The sequence below is a fragment of the Canis lupus genome, chromosome 13 (genome assembly GCF_003254725.2).
Source record: "Canis lupus dingo isolate Sandy chromosome 13, ASM325472v2, whole genome shotgun sequence".
Lineage (NCBI taxonomy): Eukaryota > Metazoa > Chordata > Mammalia > Carnivora > Canidae > Canis > Canis lupus.
Genome location: NC_064255.1, coordinates 2,195,152 through 2,214,119, shown reverse-complemented (window position 1 = coordinate 2,214,119; position 18,968 = coordinate 2,195,152). Strand labels below are relative to the sequence as shown.

At 39.8% G+C, this 18,968-nt stretch overlaps 2 protein-coding genes across 4 annotated transcripts in view; both read right to left on the bottom strand.

Moving 5' to 3' along the window:
• SPAG1 (sperm associated antigen 1) overlaps window positions 1–7,684 on the bottom strand; it is a 58,384-nt gene extending 50,700 nt beyond the window's left edge. The window contains exons 1-3 of the mRNA XM_025450337.3: window positions 7,543–7,684; window positions 6,575–6,734; window positions 426–548 (exon numbers count right to left, since the gene is read on the bottom strand). Of these exons, the coding sequence (XP_025306122.3) occupies window positions 426–548; window positions 6,575–6,734; window positions 7,543–7,682 (423 nt within the window). The 5' untranslated portion in view covers window positions 7,683–7,684. The remainder of the gene's footprint in view (window positions 1–425; window positions 549–6,574; window positions 6,735–7,542) is intronic.
• Window positions 7,685–11,458: 3,774 nt separating this feature from the next.
• On the bottom strand, window positions 11,459–18,954 carry POLR2K (RNA polymerase II, I and III subunit K). 3 transcript variants are annotated; one of them, XM_025450422.3, is made up of 4 exons: window positions 18,802–18,954; window positions 18,125–18,194; window positions 17,298–17,390; window positions 11,459–16,660 (listed from the first exon to the last, which is right to left on the bottom strand). In XM_025450422.3, the coding sequence occupies exons 2-4, from the start codon at window positions 18,183–18,185 to the stop codon at window positions 16,638–16,640; spliced, it is 177 nt and encodes a 58-aa protein (XP_025306207.1). In that variant the 5' UTR covers window positions 18,186–18,194; window positions 18,802–18,954; the 3' UTR covers window positions 11,459–16,637. The 3 variants fall into 3 exon arrangements, with proteins under 3 accessions (XP_025306207.1, XP_025306208.1, XP_025306209.3); XM_025450423.3 differs by lacking the exon at window positions 18,802–18,954 and adding an exon at window positions 18,458–18,718; XM_025450424.3 differs by lacking the exon at window positions 18,802–18,954 and adding an exon at window positions 18,306–18,438.
• Window positions 18,955–18,968: the final 14 nt, after the last annotated feature.

Below are 18,968 nucleotides of genomic sequence, written 5' to 3'. Positions count from 1 at the left end.
GTTTAGCGCCGCCTACAGCCCAGGGCGTGATGCTGGAGACCTGGGATTGAGTCCTGTGTCGGGCTCCTTGCATGGAGCCTGCTTCTCTCTCTGCCTGTTTCTCTCTCTCTCTCTGAATGAAAAAAATAAACCTTAAAAAAAAAAAAAAAACTGGTCAGAGTAAAGCAGACAGTACAACAAAAGAAAAAATGAGAAAAGGCAGTAAGCCCAAGAAGCAAACCTTCAAAGGGATATGCTATTTCATTTTGATCGCCAAGTGATGAAACAGCCTTCACAAGAAGGCATGACATGTGGCCGGCTGAAAGATAATCCCCAACTCTCAGAGGCCATCACACTGCGGTTATTCTGATTAAATGCTGGCTCCCTTAATAAACAACAACCACCTTCTCCCCCCATCACCCACACCTCAAACCAGATCGGCCTACCTTACTAACATGAAGACGGCTGTTTGAACCACGAACTGGAGGCAAATTATCTTCCATTGCTGGAAATGTTTCAGTCTCATGGAAGTATACTTCATCTTCTTTTTTAATTTCTGATACCCAACTCTGAGAGGTGGGAGAAGAAAAGAAGATACACATACAGTTTGAAGTAATTAACCAGGTGTTAGAAAGGATTATATATCATCATAGTTTCTGCCGGGTCCATTTTTTGGGTGACTATTTGGTCATGCCATTCTATCTATAATGCCCTTCTACTATTCTTTTAAAACATGGTAAAATACAAAAAACTTATCATCTCAACCACTTTCGAGTGTACAGTCCGGTATTGTTATGCACATTCACATGGTGTTGCTATTCCTACTTTTCATATCTAACAAGCTTACTGACATCCATCCCTTCCATCAAGCTTTCCCTGAACTACCTAACTGGGCTAATGCTCCTTCCCCTGTTTTAATGCAGAGATTTAAAGTAATCCAGTTACTGCTCATCTCTCACACCTTCTGTAAGTTCCTTGAGGGCAGAACCTGTCTTAAGTCTCATCTTTGTGATTCAGGAAACTAGCATGGCATCTGGCACATAATAGGTTCCTAATAATGTTTATTAAACTGAATTGTCACAGGTTCTAGGAAGAATTGAGTTAGATTATAGAATGAAAAATAGAATACAATTCTATTATTAATATTATTCAGCAGCTATATAGGGAGGATCTAGTATTTGTCAGACGCTATATTAAATTAGGCACCATGATACAGCAATAAACTATATCGTCTGTCCTAACCGTGTAGGAGGCAGGAAAATAAAAAGGAGGCAGAGAGGTGAAACAGGAGAAGAAACAAAAAGACCGTAAAGGGAGAAAGGTAAAAGGGGGAGGCATTACAGAGGAGGTCAAAGAGTCAGAGAGAATAGGGGGAGAGGGAAAAGTGGCAGGGAAAAGCATGAAAGAAAAGGAGATAAGACGAATCAAGAGGTGACTGAAAAAGAACACGCAATTGGAAAAAAAAAATAAGTTTTGCAACTAAAACTAAGCTGTTATTCCCCGGACAATAGAGCCAAAGAACTCTGGATGTAAGCTGCTATTTTATTACTTTTTTAATGCATTCTCTGATTGGTTTGCAGAAGCTTTCTTTTTTTTTTTTTTAAAGATTTTATTTATTTATTCATGAGAACACACAGAGAGGAGAGAGAGAGAGAGACAGAGACACAGGCAGAAGGAGAAGCAGGCTCCATGCAGGGAGCCCGACATGGGACTCGATTCCGGGTCTCCAGGATCACGCCCCAGGCTGTAGGCAGCGCTAAACCGCTGAGCCACCGGGGCTGCCCTAAACTGCTATTTTAATGTGTAGATTAATTACCAGGTTTTTTATTTCAAGCCAATAAAATGACAAAATGAGAAACCTCAAAGTTTAAAAAACGTAGTATTCTGAGTTAGAGAATACATATTCCTTAAAATTGCCTTCCAGTGTATTATTCAACCCATAAAATATGCTGAAGAAAATCAAGTTAAAAAAAAAAAAGTTTCTCTGGAATCTGCTTTAAGAAGTTATTTCCTAAGCAAAATGAAACCACAAAGGAACTCTGAGAAAATGCAGGCAAACATGATTCTGGTGGAGAGGAAGCTTGCTCAAGTATAAAATCAATTAAAGATCATAAGGAATAAAACTAAAAGAAGTGATTACATAAATTTTTTTAATGAATAAACATGAAAAACATCATATACAAATATAAAAGCTTAATGATAAATTGAAGGAAAATTCATTAGAATATGTATGACAGAACTCTTACAAATAAGAAAACATCATCAGAAAAATCAATAAAGTGTTATCTCCTTCTGGCCGATGGAGTAACAGGGACTGGATCTGCCCTCCTGCTTACACTCTAGAATACTGGATAAGATATATGAAGCAGCAGTTTTCAGACCACTGGACAACAGATAGCAGAGAACAATGATCCTTGGAAGAAAGGAGCAAATGAGGGAAGCTGTGCATTTTACCCTAATCTACTCTTAGTTTCCAAGCTATAGCATAGGGAAAGGAAACCCTAACAGCCCTGTGGTCTCAATGAATTCAGTAGAACACAGTTCAGGCTTCAGAGAGGTAAAGATGGCAAAGATCCAGGGGTACAAAATACACAAGATGAGGGAGCTAGACAGAGAGAGAACTCTAAGGATAACCTGATAGCACTGTTTCTGTTAAAGAAATGTAATTCATAGTCAAAATTGTTCTTACAATGAAAACTTGAGACCTAGTAGGCATCAGTGGTGAATTCTGGAAAACATTAAAGGAAGAAATAATACCAATTACACACAAACCTTCCTAGAATATTCAGGAGAGAGAATACTTCCCAACTCATTCTATGAGGCCAGCATTACCCTGTTACCCAAACCAGACAACATTACAAGAAAACTACAGGCTAATATCTCTCATGACAGTAGGCCCAAAAATCCTTCATAAAATTTTAGCAAATTAAGTCCAGCAATATATAAAAAAGACACATCATGGGGATCCCTGGGTGGCTCAGCGGTTTGGTGCCTGCCTTCCGCCCAGGGTGTGATCCTGGAGTCTGGGGATCGAGTCCCACATTGGGCTCCTTGCATGGAGCCTGCTTCTCCCTCTGCCTGTGTCTCTGCCTCTCTCCCTCTGTGTGTGTGTCTCTCATGAATAAATAAAATCTTTAAAAAAATAGTGAATGGCTGAAGGATTTCCCCCTAGTATTAGGAACAAGACAAGGATATCTCCTCTTACCACTTCTATTCAACATTGTACCAGAGGTCCAAGCCTGTGCAATAAGGCAAGTAAGAAATGAAAGGCACCTATACTGGAAAAGAGGAAGTAAATCTTTCATTATTTGTGGGGATGACATGATCCTGCATATAAGAAAACCCAATGAATCTAAAAAAAAGCTACCAGAACTAATTTGTAAATTTAAGAAGACTGCAAGATACAAAGTCAATATAAAAAGATCAGTTAGATAACCATAAACTTGCAATGTACAAATAAAAATTGAAATTAAAATTCCACTGATATGAGGTATCAAGATTAGTCAAACTTATGAAACAGAAAATAGAATGGTGGTTGCCAGGAACTAAGGGAGGGGGAAATGGAGAACTGTTGTTTAATGGGTATAGAGTTTCAGTTCTATAAGACAAAATAGTTCTGGAGATTGGCTGCACAACAATATCAATATAACACTAATGAACTGCACACTTAAAAAATCTGTGAATATGAGACAGCCGGGTGGCTCAGTGGTTGAGCGCCTCCCTTAGGCCCAGGGCGTGATCCTGGAGTCCCAGGATTGAGTCCCACATTGGGCTCCCTGCATGGAGCCTGCTTCTCCTTCTGCCTGTGTCTCTGCCTCACTCTGTGTGTCTCTCATGAATAATAAAATCTTTAACAACAACAAAAAAAATCTCTGAACATAACAATGTAAATATAACACTAATGAACTGTATACTTAAAAATGGCTAAGATGGTCAATTCCGTGATATGTATTTTACCACACCAAAAATAAATACATACATAAAATTTCATACTAGGGTGACTTAGAATGAGCAAAATTGAGATTAAAAAATATTAACTTTTAAAATTGTAGAAAATAAATCTTAGGAATAAATATAACAAAATATGCAAGAACTACACACTGAAAATTATAAGACTCTGGCACAAAAAATTAAAGATTTAAATGAACAGAAAACATGATGCTCAAGATCAGAAATTTCACTATTGTCAATTATTACAAAATTGATCCATAAATTCAACATAATCCCAACCCAAAGACAAGCAAGTTATTTTGTAGCTAGCACCTGGCTAGCAAAGGACCTAGAATAGCCAAAACAACTATGAAAAAGGAGAACCAAGGGGAAGGATTTAGACTATCCGATTTTAAGACTTAATCATAATCAAGAGAATGAGATATTAAAGAGAGGAATTTTTTAAAAGATTTTATTTATTTATTCATGATAGACACAGAGAGAGAAAGGCAGAGACACAGAAAGAGGGAGAAGCAGGCTCCCTGCAGGGAGCCCGATGGAGGACTCGATCCCAGAACCCCAAGGATCATGCCCTGAGCTGAAGGCAGACACTCAACTGCTGAGCCACCCAGGTGTCCCTAAAGAGAGACATTTAGATTAATGAAAGAGAATAGAGTCCAGAGATAGACCCACACATACATGATCAATTAACTTTTGATGGTACCAAGAAGTTCCATGGGGAAAGGGTAATCTTTCATTAAGCAGCGCTTAAGGGAACCCTGGGTGGCGCAGCGGTTTAGCGCCTGCCTTTGGCCCAGGGTGCGATCCTGGAGACCCGGGATTGAGTCCCACGTCGGGCATGGAGCCTGCTTCTCCCTCTGCCTGTGTCTCTGCTTCTTTCTCTCTCTATCATAAATAAATTTTAAATTTTTTTTTAAAAATAAAAAAAAGCAGTGCTTAAAATCTTGGATATCTGTATTACGTGTGTGTATATTTATGATTTCTCCAAAATTAAAACAGATCTCAGACCTAAAATTAAAACTAGAAACTGGGACCCTGGGTGGCTCAGTAGTTGGGCAGCTGCCTTCGCTCAGGTTGTGATCCCAGGATCTGGGATGGAGTCCCGCATCCCGGTTCCCTGCAGGATATATAAACATATTTGCAGAAGATGTATCTGATGAAAGACGTGTATTTTACAACTCAATAAGAACACAAATAATCCAATTTTTTTTAATGGACAAAGTATTTAAAAGCTCTTCACAGAAGACACATGGATGTCAAATAAGCACAGGAAAAACCACTCAATAGGGCTAGTCATTAGAGAAACAAATTAAAACCACAGTGAGATATCACTGCATACCTAACAGAAAAGCTGAAATGGACAAAACTGTCAATACTAACTGCTAACCAGGATTCAGAGCAACAGGAGTTTTTATCCATCACCAGCAGGAATGTCACTTTGGAAAACATTTTGTTCATCAACTGATGAGTGGATAAACAAACTGTGAGATAGCCACACAATACTATGCAGCAATTAAAACAAACTATGGACATGCAACAACATAGATGCATCTCAAAAGCATGATGCTAAGTGAATGAAGACACAAAAAAACACACACTGTATGATTATATTTAGAAAATACAAATTCAAAAAAATAAAAAAGACAAATCCATAATGATAGAAAGCAGTTCAGTGGTTAGCAGGGACCAGGATGCAGGGTCAGTACTGACTGCACGGGGGCACAAGGAAACTTTTCAAAGTAATAGAAATGTTTTATAGCATAGACAGGTGTCAGAACTCAGTGAAATACAGACAATTAAATTTTTATTTAAATGTAAGTTATACCTCAATAGAGCTGATTAAAAGAAATCACTAAAGATATAGGCCATTAACAAAAGGAGAAATTCAACTGATGGACAAAAAAATTTACTGTTGCTAGTAATCAAACAAATACACGAATCTTTCAATTCTTTTTTTTTTTTTTTAAAGATTTTATTTATTTATTCATGAGAGACACACAGAGAGAGAGAGAGAGAGAGGCAGAGGCACAGGCAGGGGGAGAAGCAGGCTCCATAGGGAGCCCGATGTGGGACTGGATCCCAGGACCCCAGGATCACGCCTTGGGCTGAAGGTGGTGCTAAACCACTGAGCCACCAGGGCTACCCGAATTTTTCAATTCTTTAATTGATTAAAAATGATTATAGGGGCACCTGGGTGGTTCGGCTCTTAGGGTCCTGGGATCCAGACCCACAGCCCAGCATTGGCTCCCTGCTCAGCAGGGCGCTGGCTTCTCCCTCTCACTCTGCCACTTCCCCCTGCTCCTGTGCACTCAGTCTCCCAAATAAATAAAATCTTCACAAAACAAACCAAAAAACCCAAAAGATATTACAAGCCAACATGTTTGTACAGCACTATTTATAGAAGCTGGTGAATTGTTTCTTTGATAGGACAGAATATTAATCACATAAAACACATGGGTGGGTGTACAAACACAACATACACATTCACAATATTCTCCTGGGTTTGAGAAGCAACCAATACTACCTAAGTGATTACCACTAAAAGCCCTTCACTGACAAAAAGAAAGAAACCTAGGATTTTAGAAAAGTGAAGTAGACACATATACAATGTGGCAATGTCACAAAAAACTTTATCACTGTATACCTTTATATCACTGTCAATATGTCTCCATTCTTCTGCTGTAAAACTGGATGCTGTTGCTGGAGGTTTATCTTTCCTCAAAGCTCTACTTTCAGGAGCCAAGCCTTTAAGGCGCTTTTCACAAAATTCCGTAAGTTCCGGATAATATCCTTCCTCACCAGACCTTTAAAAAAATTCAGAACTTTGGAGTTACCACTCTATTTAAGGATCATGTAGATTTGTAAACCAGGGTCCATGGAGCAGAGGGGTTCTGCGGAGAACTCCAGAGCCACCCCTGCACAGGGATGAAGGCTGGGCTGTGTGGGGGCTTCCCACTCACCTTACTCCATTTTTAGCTGTTAATCTGTGGAGTGATGCAGTGAAGGAAAAAAAAAAATGGAAGATATCAGCTTCCAAAACACAGTTTGCAAGTTAAATAAACAACGCTCTCTAATACATAAGGTAATTTTAACTTATAAATGGTAATTCAGTATTAAGAGACAAGTGGAAAGTGAGACTGGATTTCCTTCTCAAGGAGGAGTTTGTAACTCCTTTTTCCCCCTGCCAAAGAGGAAGAAAATGGCAGAGGAACAAGTTCAGAGTAACATGCCTCTAAATTCAAGCACTCAAGGAACAGAATTCATTCCCAGAGAGTGGTATGGAGAACTCTTGTTTTTGAAGGAAAACCAATCTTTTCCCCTTCTAAGTGATGGAAGAAAAATGTTCTCTTGAATGCTGATGAGGCTTATGTTCCTTGCTGGAAGTAGACCTAGCCAGAACCCTCTAAACTAACCACAAGATCAAAACAACTATTTTGGAACCTAAGGGACAGGGGCGGGGGGTGCTATCAACAATCTCAATATGTGAAAATTTCCTGCAACGTTTCTAAGAGTCTCAGCTTTCAGGCAACAATATAATTGGTATACTGAAACATAGAAGAATTTTTATTTTTTATTTTTATCTTTTTTATAAAAGAATTTTTAAATGCTTACCTGAGCACACAAAAAATTTTTTCCAAGTGTTTAACATCTGAACATTTTTCAATATACTTGAAATCCAAATGTTCAACAGGAATTTTAAACATTTTTGTTGTTCCAAAGCCCCAAAATGACGGATAATCTTTGGCAGTCATGGCTGAAATGTAGTATAGGAAAATAGTTATGAAGCAAATATATATAATAATACCATCTAGGTCTTTTTATAACATTTATTTTTCATTTCTATGGGAAAAGAAAGTGTTTTCTCTAAAGAGAAAGTAGACTTAAAATTCTCTCTGCTAACAGTCAACAGTCATGGAGCTAAATTAACTAAATTCCTAAATACATGGATTATCTCAATCCTCACTTAAGATAAAACACAAAGCACGTTTTAGTGCTATGGAGAAGAAAAAATCTTTTCCTCTACTCATTTAGGCTCAGTGCCTGAGACTCCAAAACCGATAAAAGATACATTAGCAGGAGAAAAGGTTTATTTTATACACACAAGGGGCAGGGCAGTGGCAAGGGCAGGGGGGTATTCATAGAAAAATGAAAACCCAAAGAAGTTGTTAGGCCTGGGAGGCTACATATCATTTTAACAAAGGGTGATAAGTTGTGGAGAAATAATTAGACAAAGAGAAAAGGAAGTTGGCTTCTAGGAAAAGGTAAATACATGGGAGAAACTAAAGAAGGATAATGGCTTCCTTAATAAGGTTTGTTTATGCAGACTCATCCTGGTGCTGCCCATCTACTATGAGGTTTGTTCTCCTTTACAAAGAGAAATTAATGCCCCGCTATTAGGCAGAAAGGGGGAGGGTGAGAGTTCTTTCTGTCCGTTTGTTAACTGTTTTCAGTTTAAAATAATCTTTATGCCTAAGTGGCTTATTTGAGGATGGCATATTCTGGTCCCCTTAGGTGCTCAAACTGCTTTATAAGATAGCTTTTAATGGTGATTTCAATGACGACTTCTACTTCAGCTGTTTGTTCACGTTCCAACCATGCTTTGTGATTCAACACAAACATAATATTCTTAACCTCACCTTCTTTCCCATTCTCTGCCTCCTTACATTCCCTGCTGCCCACTCCCGTCAATGACCAGCTCCCACATCTGTGTTCTGACAGCATGGTGCCCAAAGCTTTCTCATAGCATATATTCTAATTATGTATTTTTGTCTTCCCTCTTAGATTGTGAGATCTCACTTTATTCATCATCATATATTCAGGACTAACCTAAGTAGTACCTCTACCCTTAAGAAACACTTGAACGAAACTGGGAATAATGGGGCCTTGGATGGTTTCACTTTAACGATACTGCTAATGATGACGATAATTAACACCAACAAATACTTACACAGTTCTTAACATGTGCTGTGCATCATCCTGAGAATTTTACATGTATTACCTCATTTAATCTTTCAACTACTATTATCAGGTAGGTTTTATTTCAAGTAGACAGTAGTAGTAACAGTTACGGCTATGGAGCTAAATTACTGTGTGCCATGGATTATTATCTAACATAATCTTCAAAACCACTTTCATGAAGAGTAGTAATAATTACTCCCATTTTACAGAAATGTTTGTGTTAAGTAACCGGCTCAAGATCATATATTAAGTAGCAACTGAGGATTTGAATCTCAGTAGGCGAATGCAGAACCCACATACCTAGCCTTCATACCCAGGCTTTTCAAATTGTAGGTGGCAACCCCTGAAATCAATTTAGTGAGCTGCAGTTACCATTGTTTAATAAGATATTCAGAACAGCAACAAAAAAGTCTGGCTACTTGACATACATACCGCTAAAGTGGAACACTGATTCGTAAAGATTTTTATTTCATGTCTATACAAATGACAACTGTGTGAATATAAATGCATGTGTTGTAAAATATATTTCCCATTGTGAGTCACTGACAAAGTGTTTTAAAAACTGGTACTGTAAAACATACTGAGCTGTAAATTTTAAAACAAGAAGTAGCAATGGGTCTAATTAACCCAAAGTATTTCCCTGAGCATGGCTGCCCTCCGGGATTGTCATACATCAGAGCTCTGCAGAGAGAGAAGGCTCTGTCAGCTTCTGCTGGCTTTGACTGGAGCACAGAACACACATCACCACCTCTGGGGTGAGATCCTGCTGAGAAATGAGACCGTGATTTTCGCACTATGCCGGCAGAACCTGGGATGATGAATGTATCCCATCACAAGGATACCCTTAAGAGTAGAAGTTACTGTAAAGTAACATGAAGAACTTTTAAATTATCAATGCTGCCCAGAACAAAATGGTTTGCATTAGGAGAATTTTTCTAAAGAGTCGACAGGTCTTTGATGGGAGAAACTTAAGCATCCAAAAGGATTAAAATCTTAAATTTGTCTTGCAACCCCTGAGATTTTAGAATTTGAATAGTGAAGAAAATTTTAAGTGACAGAGCCATCTCTTATCAAATCAATTTCATTCTGCACACTGTTTTAACAGTTCTCTGAAAATCCTTTTTGAAAACTTCCGTTTTTTTGGGGGGGGGGGTTCCCCCGCCCCAGGATGCACATCTCAAGACTACTCAAGTTCCAAAAAACAAGTCATACAAAGCTGTATTTGCTCTCGTTAGAACCCTGGCACATCCGCTTGTAATTTCTGTCATTAGTAAAATCCTTAGTTCTAGTTGCATTTAACCTCTTCTCCGCCATCTGACCCACACCCATTTCCCAGATTCCCGAATCAGCTGACAGGTGAGGAAGTAACACGCAACTCTTCCTCCCAGGCACGCTCTTTCCCGCGCCGACGGGGCCGAGCGCCCTCTGCAGGCGGAGGCCGGGAGGAAATGGCTTCCGTAGCCGTAGCAACGGCTTCTGTGTACGGCGCGGCCCGGGAGCCCGGAGCCGCGGGGGTCGGGCACGGCCCGGGAGCCCGGAGCGCTACAGCCAACCCAACGGGCAGGGGCACTTCAGGCGCCTCTGAACCTGTTCTCCACTCCCCGGCTTTGGCCTCCAGGCCTGCCGCCGCCGGCCGACCCCGGCAACCCCGCCGTTGCGACTCTGCCCCAATATCCGCTACCGTCCGCCGCAGGAAACGAAGGCCCGTGTCTTCATCCCGTCACCCGCTCCCTCAGTAGAGTCCGCCTCTCCCACCAGCTCCCCGAGGGAACCGCGACGCCGAGACGCACTCACCTGGCTCCCGGACGCCGCGCCGCGAGGGCCCCGATGGGGGCGGGGCGCCCCGGGCCCAGGCCGAGGGCCGCCCCCCCCGCGCCGCACGCCCCGCCCCGCCCCGCCCCGCCCCGCCCCGCCCGCAGAGGCCCTCGCGGGGAGGAAGGAGTCCTAGCCCCAGAGCTCCCTTTATCGTTTGCGTTTGTTTTCCATGGAGTAAAAATGCCTTTTGGTTCTGGATTGTTATACTACCCTCCAGATAAATTGATGACCTTCCTACGGAAATATAATTAAATTCCTACAGAATATAAATATATAAATTGCTACAGAGAACTATTCCTACAGAAATATAATTAAACCAGAGGATCTACAACGTAACCCAGACTTAGATCCTTCCCTTTACACAAAAGAGTAAATGAAAGATAAAGATTCTCTCTTCCTCTGTATGCATTCAACATCTTCTGGGCGCTGCTAAGGAGACGCTGTAATGGGCACTGGAACGTAAAGACAAGTAAGACATAATACAATTCAAATGAATAAAATAGTAGAGATAGTTGGATTTAGGAAATGGATTTAGGAAATGAATTTACTTTTATAATTTTAGGTTAGTGTCTGGCACGTAATAGGAATTCAATAATGCATTTCTCTCTCCCCTTGGCACCCAAATTAGATCTACAGTACTGTATCAGGAAAGGATAGTGGCAAAAATTCTGCTGAAAATATGACTATTTTTATTATTTCCATTGCCAGTGCTAGATAATGTTAACTTTGCACATTGATAGACACAGATTCGAACTTCAGAGTAATCCTTAAGTTTGCTTTATTAAATTGTCATGGCAAACAGCATCACATACGCAGTCCAGGTAAAGGCACTTCACACCTCATGGAATGAGCAAGCAAACTTCACTCAGAACTAGGTCTTAGGTTTAAAACACAGACTACTAGGATGCCTGTTAGTTACTGTCTGCCTTCAGCTCAGGTCATGATCCCAGAGTCCTAAGATACAGCCCCACATCAGGCTCCCTGCTCAGTGGAGCGAGACCCTGCTTCTCCCCCTGCTTGTGCTCTCTCTGGCAAATAAAATCTAAAATAAAAAAAAAAAAAATACCGACTACTGTAACTTGACAACATTTTACTTTCAGAATAGGAGGAAATTCTTTAAGTATATGGGGAAATGGTTGCAATTCCACATGGTCTGTAATTTTTTCATTTGCACTTAATACTTTATTCTGGTTATAATTATGTATATACATATACTTTATGCTGACTTAAAAAGGATAAAAAGCAGTATGAAGGGAATAGACCATGTAGGCAAATGAAAATTATCACTATCATCTTCACAGAGGTTAAAACATTGTACCCTAGAAACAAGGATATTTTAGTTTTTCTTTGAATGTGCACATTCCAATATACATTCAAATATACAAAGAAAAATTAGCCTGTAGAAATTAAAATTACACCAGAAATGAAAATCCCAATAGATGGGATTACAAAGTAAAATTAAAGGAATTTTTCAAAGAACAGGAAAAAAGGAAAGACAAGAAAGGTCAATAAACTCTAATATTTTATAAAAGATCTAAAGAAAAGAGAATATTGAGGGTAGGGAGTTATTAAACTGAAGAAGGGTCTCCTGCCTGGCTCAGTCGGTGAGTGTCCCCAACTCTTGGTTTCAGCACAGGTGGTGTCTCAAGGCTTGTGAGATCCTGCCCTGCATAGGGGCTCCATGCTCAGCCAGGAGTCTGCTTGAAGATTCTTTTTGCCCCTTCCCCCGAATGTGTACACGTGTACTCTTTCTCTCTCATATAAATAAATCTTAGAACAAAAAAACAATTCAAGAAAATTTCCCAGAACTGAAGAGCTTGACTTTCCAGACTGAAAATACCCACCAAGTGACCAGAATAGTGGAAAATAGCCGCATACCAAGGCACATACTTTACAATTTCAGTACAGTGGCAAAGAAAATTCTATGTTTCCAGGAAAAAAATGAAAAAGAATTAGGAGTAAGAAGGATTCTGGACTTCTCAACAATAATACTGAGGGGCACCTGGGTGGCTCAGTCAGTTAAACGTTTGCCTTTGGCTCAGGTCATTATCTCATGGTCCCTGCTCACCTGCACACTGGATGGAGTAGTCTGCTTCTCTCTCTCCCTCTGCCCTTCCCCCAACTCATGCACTCAAGTGCTCGCTCTCTCTCTCCCTCAAATAAATAAAATCTTAAAAGAAAATACTGGAAGCTAGAAAACTATACAACAATCCTTCCAAATTCTGGTGTTGGTTAAAAACAACACAAATGGTCATTTCAGGCAAAGAGAAAAGCATGAGAAAGGCACAGGTAAGAAAGAAATAAGGCATGTTACCTGCTTAAGGAACTGCAAACATCTTAGAATCAAGAGTGAGAGGTGGGTTGAAGTGAAGTGGTGACAGAGATAGAAAAGGAGTCAGAGGGATCCCTGGGTGGCGCAGTGGTTTGGCGCCTGCCTTTGGCCCAGGGCGCGATCCTGGAGACCCGGGATCGAGTCCCACGTTGGGCTCCCGGTGCATGGAGCTTCTCCCTCTGCCTGTGTCTCTGCCCCTCTCTCTCTCTCTCTCTCTGTGACTATCATAAATTTAAAAAAAATTAAATTAAATTAAAAAAAAAAAAAAGGAGTCAGAGACTCCTGGGTGGCTCAGCAGTTGAGCCCTTGGCTCAGGGCAGGATCTCGGAGTCCCGGGATTGAGTCTCGCATTGGGCCTCCTGCATGGAGTCTGCTTCTCCCTCTGCCTGTGTCTCTGTCCGCGCTCTCTCTCTCATGAATAAATAAATAAATAATCTTTTTAAAAAAAATACAGTAATGGTGATAATAATAAATATCTATTAGGCTAAGAGTCTTTATGGATTCATTTTATTTTCCAACTAACCTGTGAGATAGGCACTATTATTTCATGCCTACCTTACAAATGAGGAAAGTGAACTCTGGTGAAATCACATTGCCTGTTAACAAAGGACACAGGATATTTGAACCCAAAGCCTTTCACCAAAGTCCACACTGTTTACTGAGCTCTTAAGTACTAACCAATTCACCAATAAGTCCTATTAGCTCAACTCCAAAATGCTATCTTACAACCAGCCACTTCTTAGTTCCCCCAACTGCTACCACTCTGGCCTAGCCATCATTGTTATCCTGAACTACTACAGGTGGCCCTTAACCAGCTTCCCCATCCATCACCCATCCCTACATTGTCTATTCTCACTGAACAGCCCAAGTTATCTTGTAAGTCTTAAATCATGTTACTGTTTACTCCCATCATGAGACCATAAACAAGCAGGCCTCTGCCTACCTCAAAGTTTGAGTCACATGGGCTTCATTCTAAAGTGGGAACAAGGCAAACTACTTTCCACCCCTAAGACATTACACTGGCTGTTTCCTCAATTTCAGGAATGCTCCTTCCCCTGTCTTACAATGTTAGGTTCTTTCTCATCCTTCAGCCCTCTGGCTCAAATAACCACTCTTTCTTGATAATTTTCTACACAGAACTTACTCTAGGAGGGGTGGAGATGTCCATGTATTTGTATTATGTGAGGAGGAAACTTGTTTTTACATCTTCTCAGTTTACACTTTCTCACCTTATATAATTCAGTCTTCCTTAAGACTGGCCAACTTTTTAAAAAAGATTTTTATGTAGTCTCTACACCCAATGTGCAGCTTGAACTCACAACACCAAGATCAAGAGTTGCATGCTCTATGGACTGAGTCAGCCAGACCCCTTTAAGATTAGGCTTTTTCTTTTTGAAAGAGACAGGCAGACAGAAACAGCAGGAGGTGAAGTGTGTACAGGGAGAGGGAGGAAGGGGAAGAGAGAGACTCGTAATCTCACAACTCTGAGATCATGACCTGAGCCAAAATCAAGGATCTGGCACTTAACCAACTGAGCCACGCAGGAGCCCCAAGACTGGCTATTTCTGATTTCACCTACTTAAGTTTCCACAACTTTAATCTCTGCTCTGAACATATCTTCAGAGTCTCAAAGCACTGTACTGACCATCATAAATTCCTCCACTTTGAAAATGAAGCTGAGATTAAAAGAAATGAGCTAGGTCACTGAGCAGCAGGGGCTGAATCTGAACCAATTTCCATGCTTTTCTCATGGATATGCATGTCGTAGTTATTGGCAAGCAGTTTAAGCAGAGGACATGTTATATGTTAACTTTAAGCTCAGATTTGCTGATATTTATAGAGCACTATTTGAAACTGTCTTTAAGATTTATTTTTTAGAGAGTGAGTGTATGGAGGGGAGGAAGGGGGCAGAGGGAGAGAGTGAAAGAGTCCCAAGCGGACTCGAGACTGGGTGCAGAGCCTGACTCGGCCTCAATCCCACCACCCTGAGAGTATGACCTGAGCTGAAACCAAGAGTCAGATGCTTAACCAACTGTGCCACCAAGGCACCCCCAAAGCAATCTTTTAAAGCAATTTATTTCTATTTTACCTTTTTTAAAAAAACTGTCCCAGTGGGCAAGAGGTAAAGTTACTTCCATTTTATAGATGAAAGGGACACAAAGAGGTAACTGTTTGAAATGCTGCTCTTGAGTTCCAGTGGTAATACTATTTCCATTAAACCATGGTCTAGTTAACCAAATAATATTCAATTAAACCAAAGATAAGTAAAAAAACCTATGATAAAATCAAAACAGTTAAAGAGCAACATTATCTGAAGTGTTAGGGTTTGTTTAGGGGACGTCATAGCATATTTATTGGGACTCTCCTGCCTAAAAAAGACAAGGTCAAGGAGGAATATAGCTGAATTACAAAATTATGAAAGGTACGGCTAAAGGAGAACCTGGACTTAGGAAGCACTCTTTAAAAATCTGAGCATGGTAGCATTTTGTATAGCACATAAAAAAAATATAGAATTTGGTATTCAAGGATGCAGTAGAAATTCAGGTGTTTTAAAAAATGGCACAATTTTTTGAATATTCAGAGACGCACATAGCTATTAGTGAAGGTAGAATATATCTAATCTTCGAAATGAATGTCAGATGGCATCCCAGAATGATGGAATCCTGGAGCAAATGGGAGTATCTTAGTTTCCATATCCCTAAGATTAATGTGAAAGTTTTAAACATTTATCCACAGGTCAATGTAAACCAGTCCCAATTTTTTTTTAATATCCTGAAAGCAGAATTTTTTACCAGAATTCTGATTACATCCCAGAAACTACACCTGCCTTAATAATCTGCTTCATGTACTTTACTTAGGGCTGATTTTGCTTTACAGATGCAACCATTAAAGTTTCTTTTCCCTCATCCAAAATTTACTTAAGATTTTATTTATTTATTCATGAGAGACACAAAAAGAGAGGCAAAGACATAGGCAGAGGGAGAAGCAGGTTCCATGCAGGGATCCTGATTTGGGACTCAATCCCAGGACTCCGGGATCACGCCCTGAGCCAAAGACAGACGCTCACTTGGTGAGCCACCTGGGCGTCCCACCCTCAGCCAATATTTAAAAACATAGTCAAGCATTGTATACAAATACAGAAGGCCTATATCAAGGAAAAATGAAAAATTTAACTCAAAATAATGCATTCATGCTAAGTACATTAGTATACACAGAACAAAATGATGCTGGAGAGTTTACAGACTTGGTGATGTAAAACAGTAGTTTCCAAGGAACTTACTTAATCAGATCTTCAAAGAGCCCTAGAAAACTTCATTTTTAACAAGGCCCCCACAAGATTCTAAGCCTTGATTAAAAGTGTGGTTTAAGGAAGCACTTTTTCACCCTGTGTCAGATTATATATACAATAAAAGTAAATTATTATCAATTATTGAACAAAAAGCTTTTCTTTATAGAAACTATTGATACCTAAATACAAGATGGATTTTAAAATGAAATCATGTGTATTTGTATTCATAAAGATATATACACTAATCAAAGGCTATACAACATTAACAGCAAATCCAGGTACAAACGAAGATAATCCTCTGAACTCCATGTTTCATCGAGCATCAAAAACCACCACTGTATTAAAATGAAATTAAGGACAAAAAGCATATTTAAAAATTGTACGAAGGATTTAACACTTCCAAGTCACTTTCTCTTTGCAATAGCTATTTAATCTAAAATGCAAAAAAGAATGAACTATTTACTATGGCAGTTGGAAATGAACTTAAAAAAATGTTTTTCAATTTTTACTAGTCCCCTTTCCATGATATGAAAGACCAATGCACCAAAAACCCCTAAAGTAATGTTAGCAAGATAACTTACTGGTTTAAAAAATATTGTAATTGTATATTAATAACCACATAACAATGTACTTTCAGTCTTTTAGCTAATTTGTAAGCCTCACTTTTTCCATTAGGTAGCATTCATTCACAATATTTGTATTTCTCCTTGTATAATTTAGTTTGTCCTTAAACTCAAGAAGGAGTATAAGTAAAATAAGTTAAATACAGATCCTGAAAAATGGACTTATGAGAACTAGTATTTAGATACTTAGTAGATGCCTCTACACAGGATTAATTTTTATTATGAAAATAAAAATAAAAGGATTATGAAAAATCCTAATCATGCCCCCCCTTTTTGGTAAGTAGTTCAAAGCACTGGAGCATTATTCTTCACTTCCACCCCCTTCATATGTAACAAGGTAAAAGGATACATCTTTTAGTCCTTTTCTTGTACATTATTCTATATCCACATTCTCTGCATCTGATTGGATCCCTGGATTTTATTTCGTTTTCTGTGTGACATTCTAAAAAAGAAAGCATGTTTATTCAATGTCTAAAGGGAAAATATGACAGACAAGCAAATTATCCTAACCATATTTTTTTTATTTAATTTTTTTTTCTAACCATATTTTCACCCAAAGCACTAAAATGTACTCAATCCCAAGAGTATGGTGCTATGACCACGTTAAGAAGAAAACCACAGGCTCCAAATGGCCTTACTTAGGTTAAGGTGCCACGTCGGTAGACCAAGACTTAACACATAACCTAACCGCAGTTTCAACCCTGCAGAAATGTAACCTCTGACCAGTTAACATGGTCCTTGTCCGCATTAGAAAATTTACTGCTTTTCCTTTCCTCTTAGAACAGCGACCTTACCTGAAACAATGAATCCTTTGCTAATAATTTTTTTTCCACTCCTCTCTACCTTTAATTTTCTGTAGCCCTTTGGAGCTCCCATCTACTTCCTAGACAGGATGCTGCCTGATTCATGAATCCATTAGTAAAGCCTATCACATCTTTAAAATTTACTCAGTTGAACTTTTATTATTTAACAACCAATATACTAAGGAGCAAAGGAAAAAAGTTGTGGGCAGTGCATTTTTTCTTGGAGAGAAAATGAACTCTTAGTGATAGCAATTTTTTTTTTTTTTACAGTCGCTAGTATTCTGCTTTATAACTTTAAAGATTACTCACTGAAGTCAAAGTTAAGCGTAATTATTTCAAAACTCTTCCTACTTTACGTTAGTTCTACTCTTACCTCCGCAGATATATATCATTGGCTGCTGCTTTGGGGGTTGAACGTCCTTCTGGGTGTCCATGGATAGTCCCTGAAATCACAGACTCAAATACTGAATAACTCAAAGGGACTCCTCACAAATCCAACTTTCCCAAAATTCCCATTTTTCCGAGGGAAACCTAAAAAGGTCCCAATTCCTAACCTGTGCTTTTTCAAACCCAATGGGTAGAGCTAAAGGACGAAACAAAAACGCAACGTTTTGTGCACTTAGCCTCAAACTGGACACAGTAACAACATTTCACACATATTGTTTCATTATCACCTTTACGACAATCCTAGAAGTACTACCCTTACTTTACAGATGAAGAAACCCAGCCTTGTAGAAGTCAATCTGCGCAGGATTCTTCAGCTATGACGAGGCAGGGGGCACTGGAATCTGACGGCAAAGCTTGCGTCCCCATTGTAACGCAAGTCCTACATTTCCAAAACTTAGCAGAAGGCCAATTACATCCCTCAACAAAGGGCTATGCGAACCGAAAATAAAGGGAGAAAAACTCTCAAAAGCCAAACAGCTCAACTGAACGAAACGGAACAAAGGATTAACACCACCCACTCGAGCCCCAGCTCCTCCCAATTCTAACCTCATACTGACCCTTTCTAACCTTGAGGGTCTTACCAGTTTAAATCCAAATACCCACCTCCAAATCCTAACCAACCACTTCCCCGACCACGCAGCCCGGAGAAACCTCCTACTCTGAGCTTCGAAGCGGATTCCGGCTCGTCCCCGTGTCGCAGCCAACTTCCGGCGCCGGCAACTGTCGCATGGAGTCCCCGCCCCTTCCGCCCCTCCTTCCGCCTCCGGGCG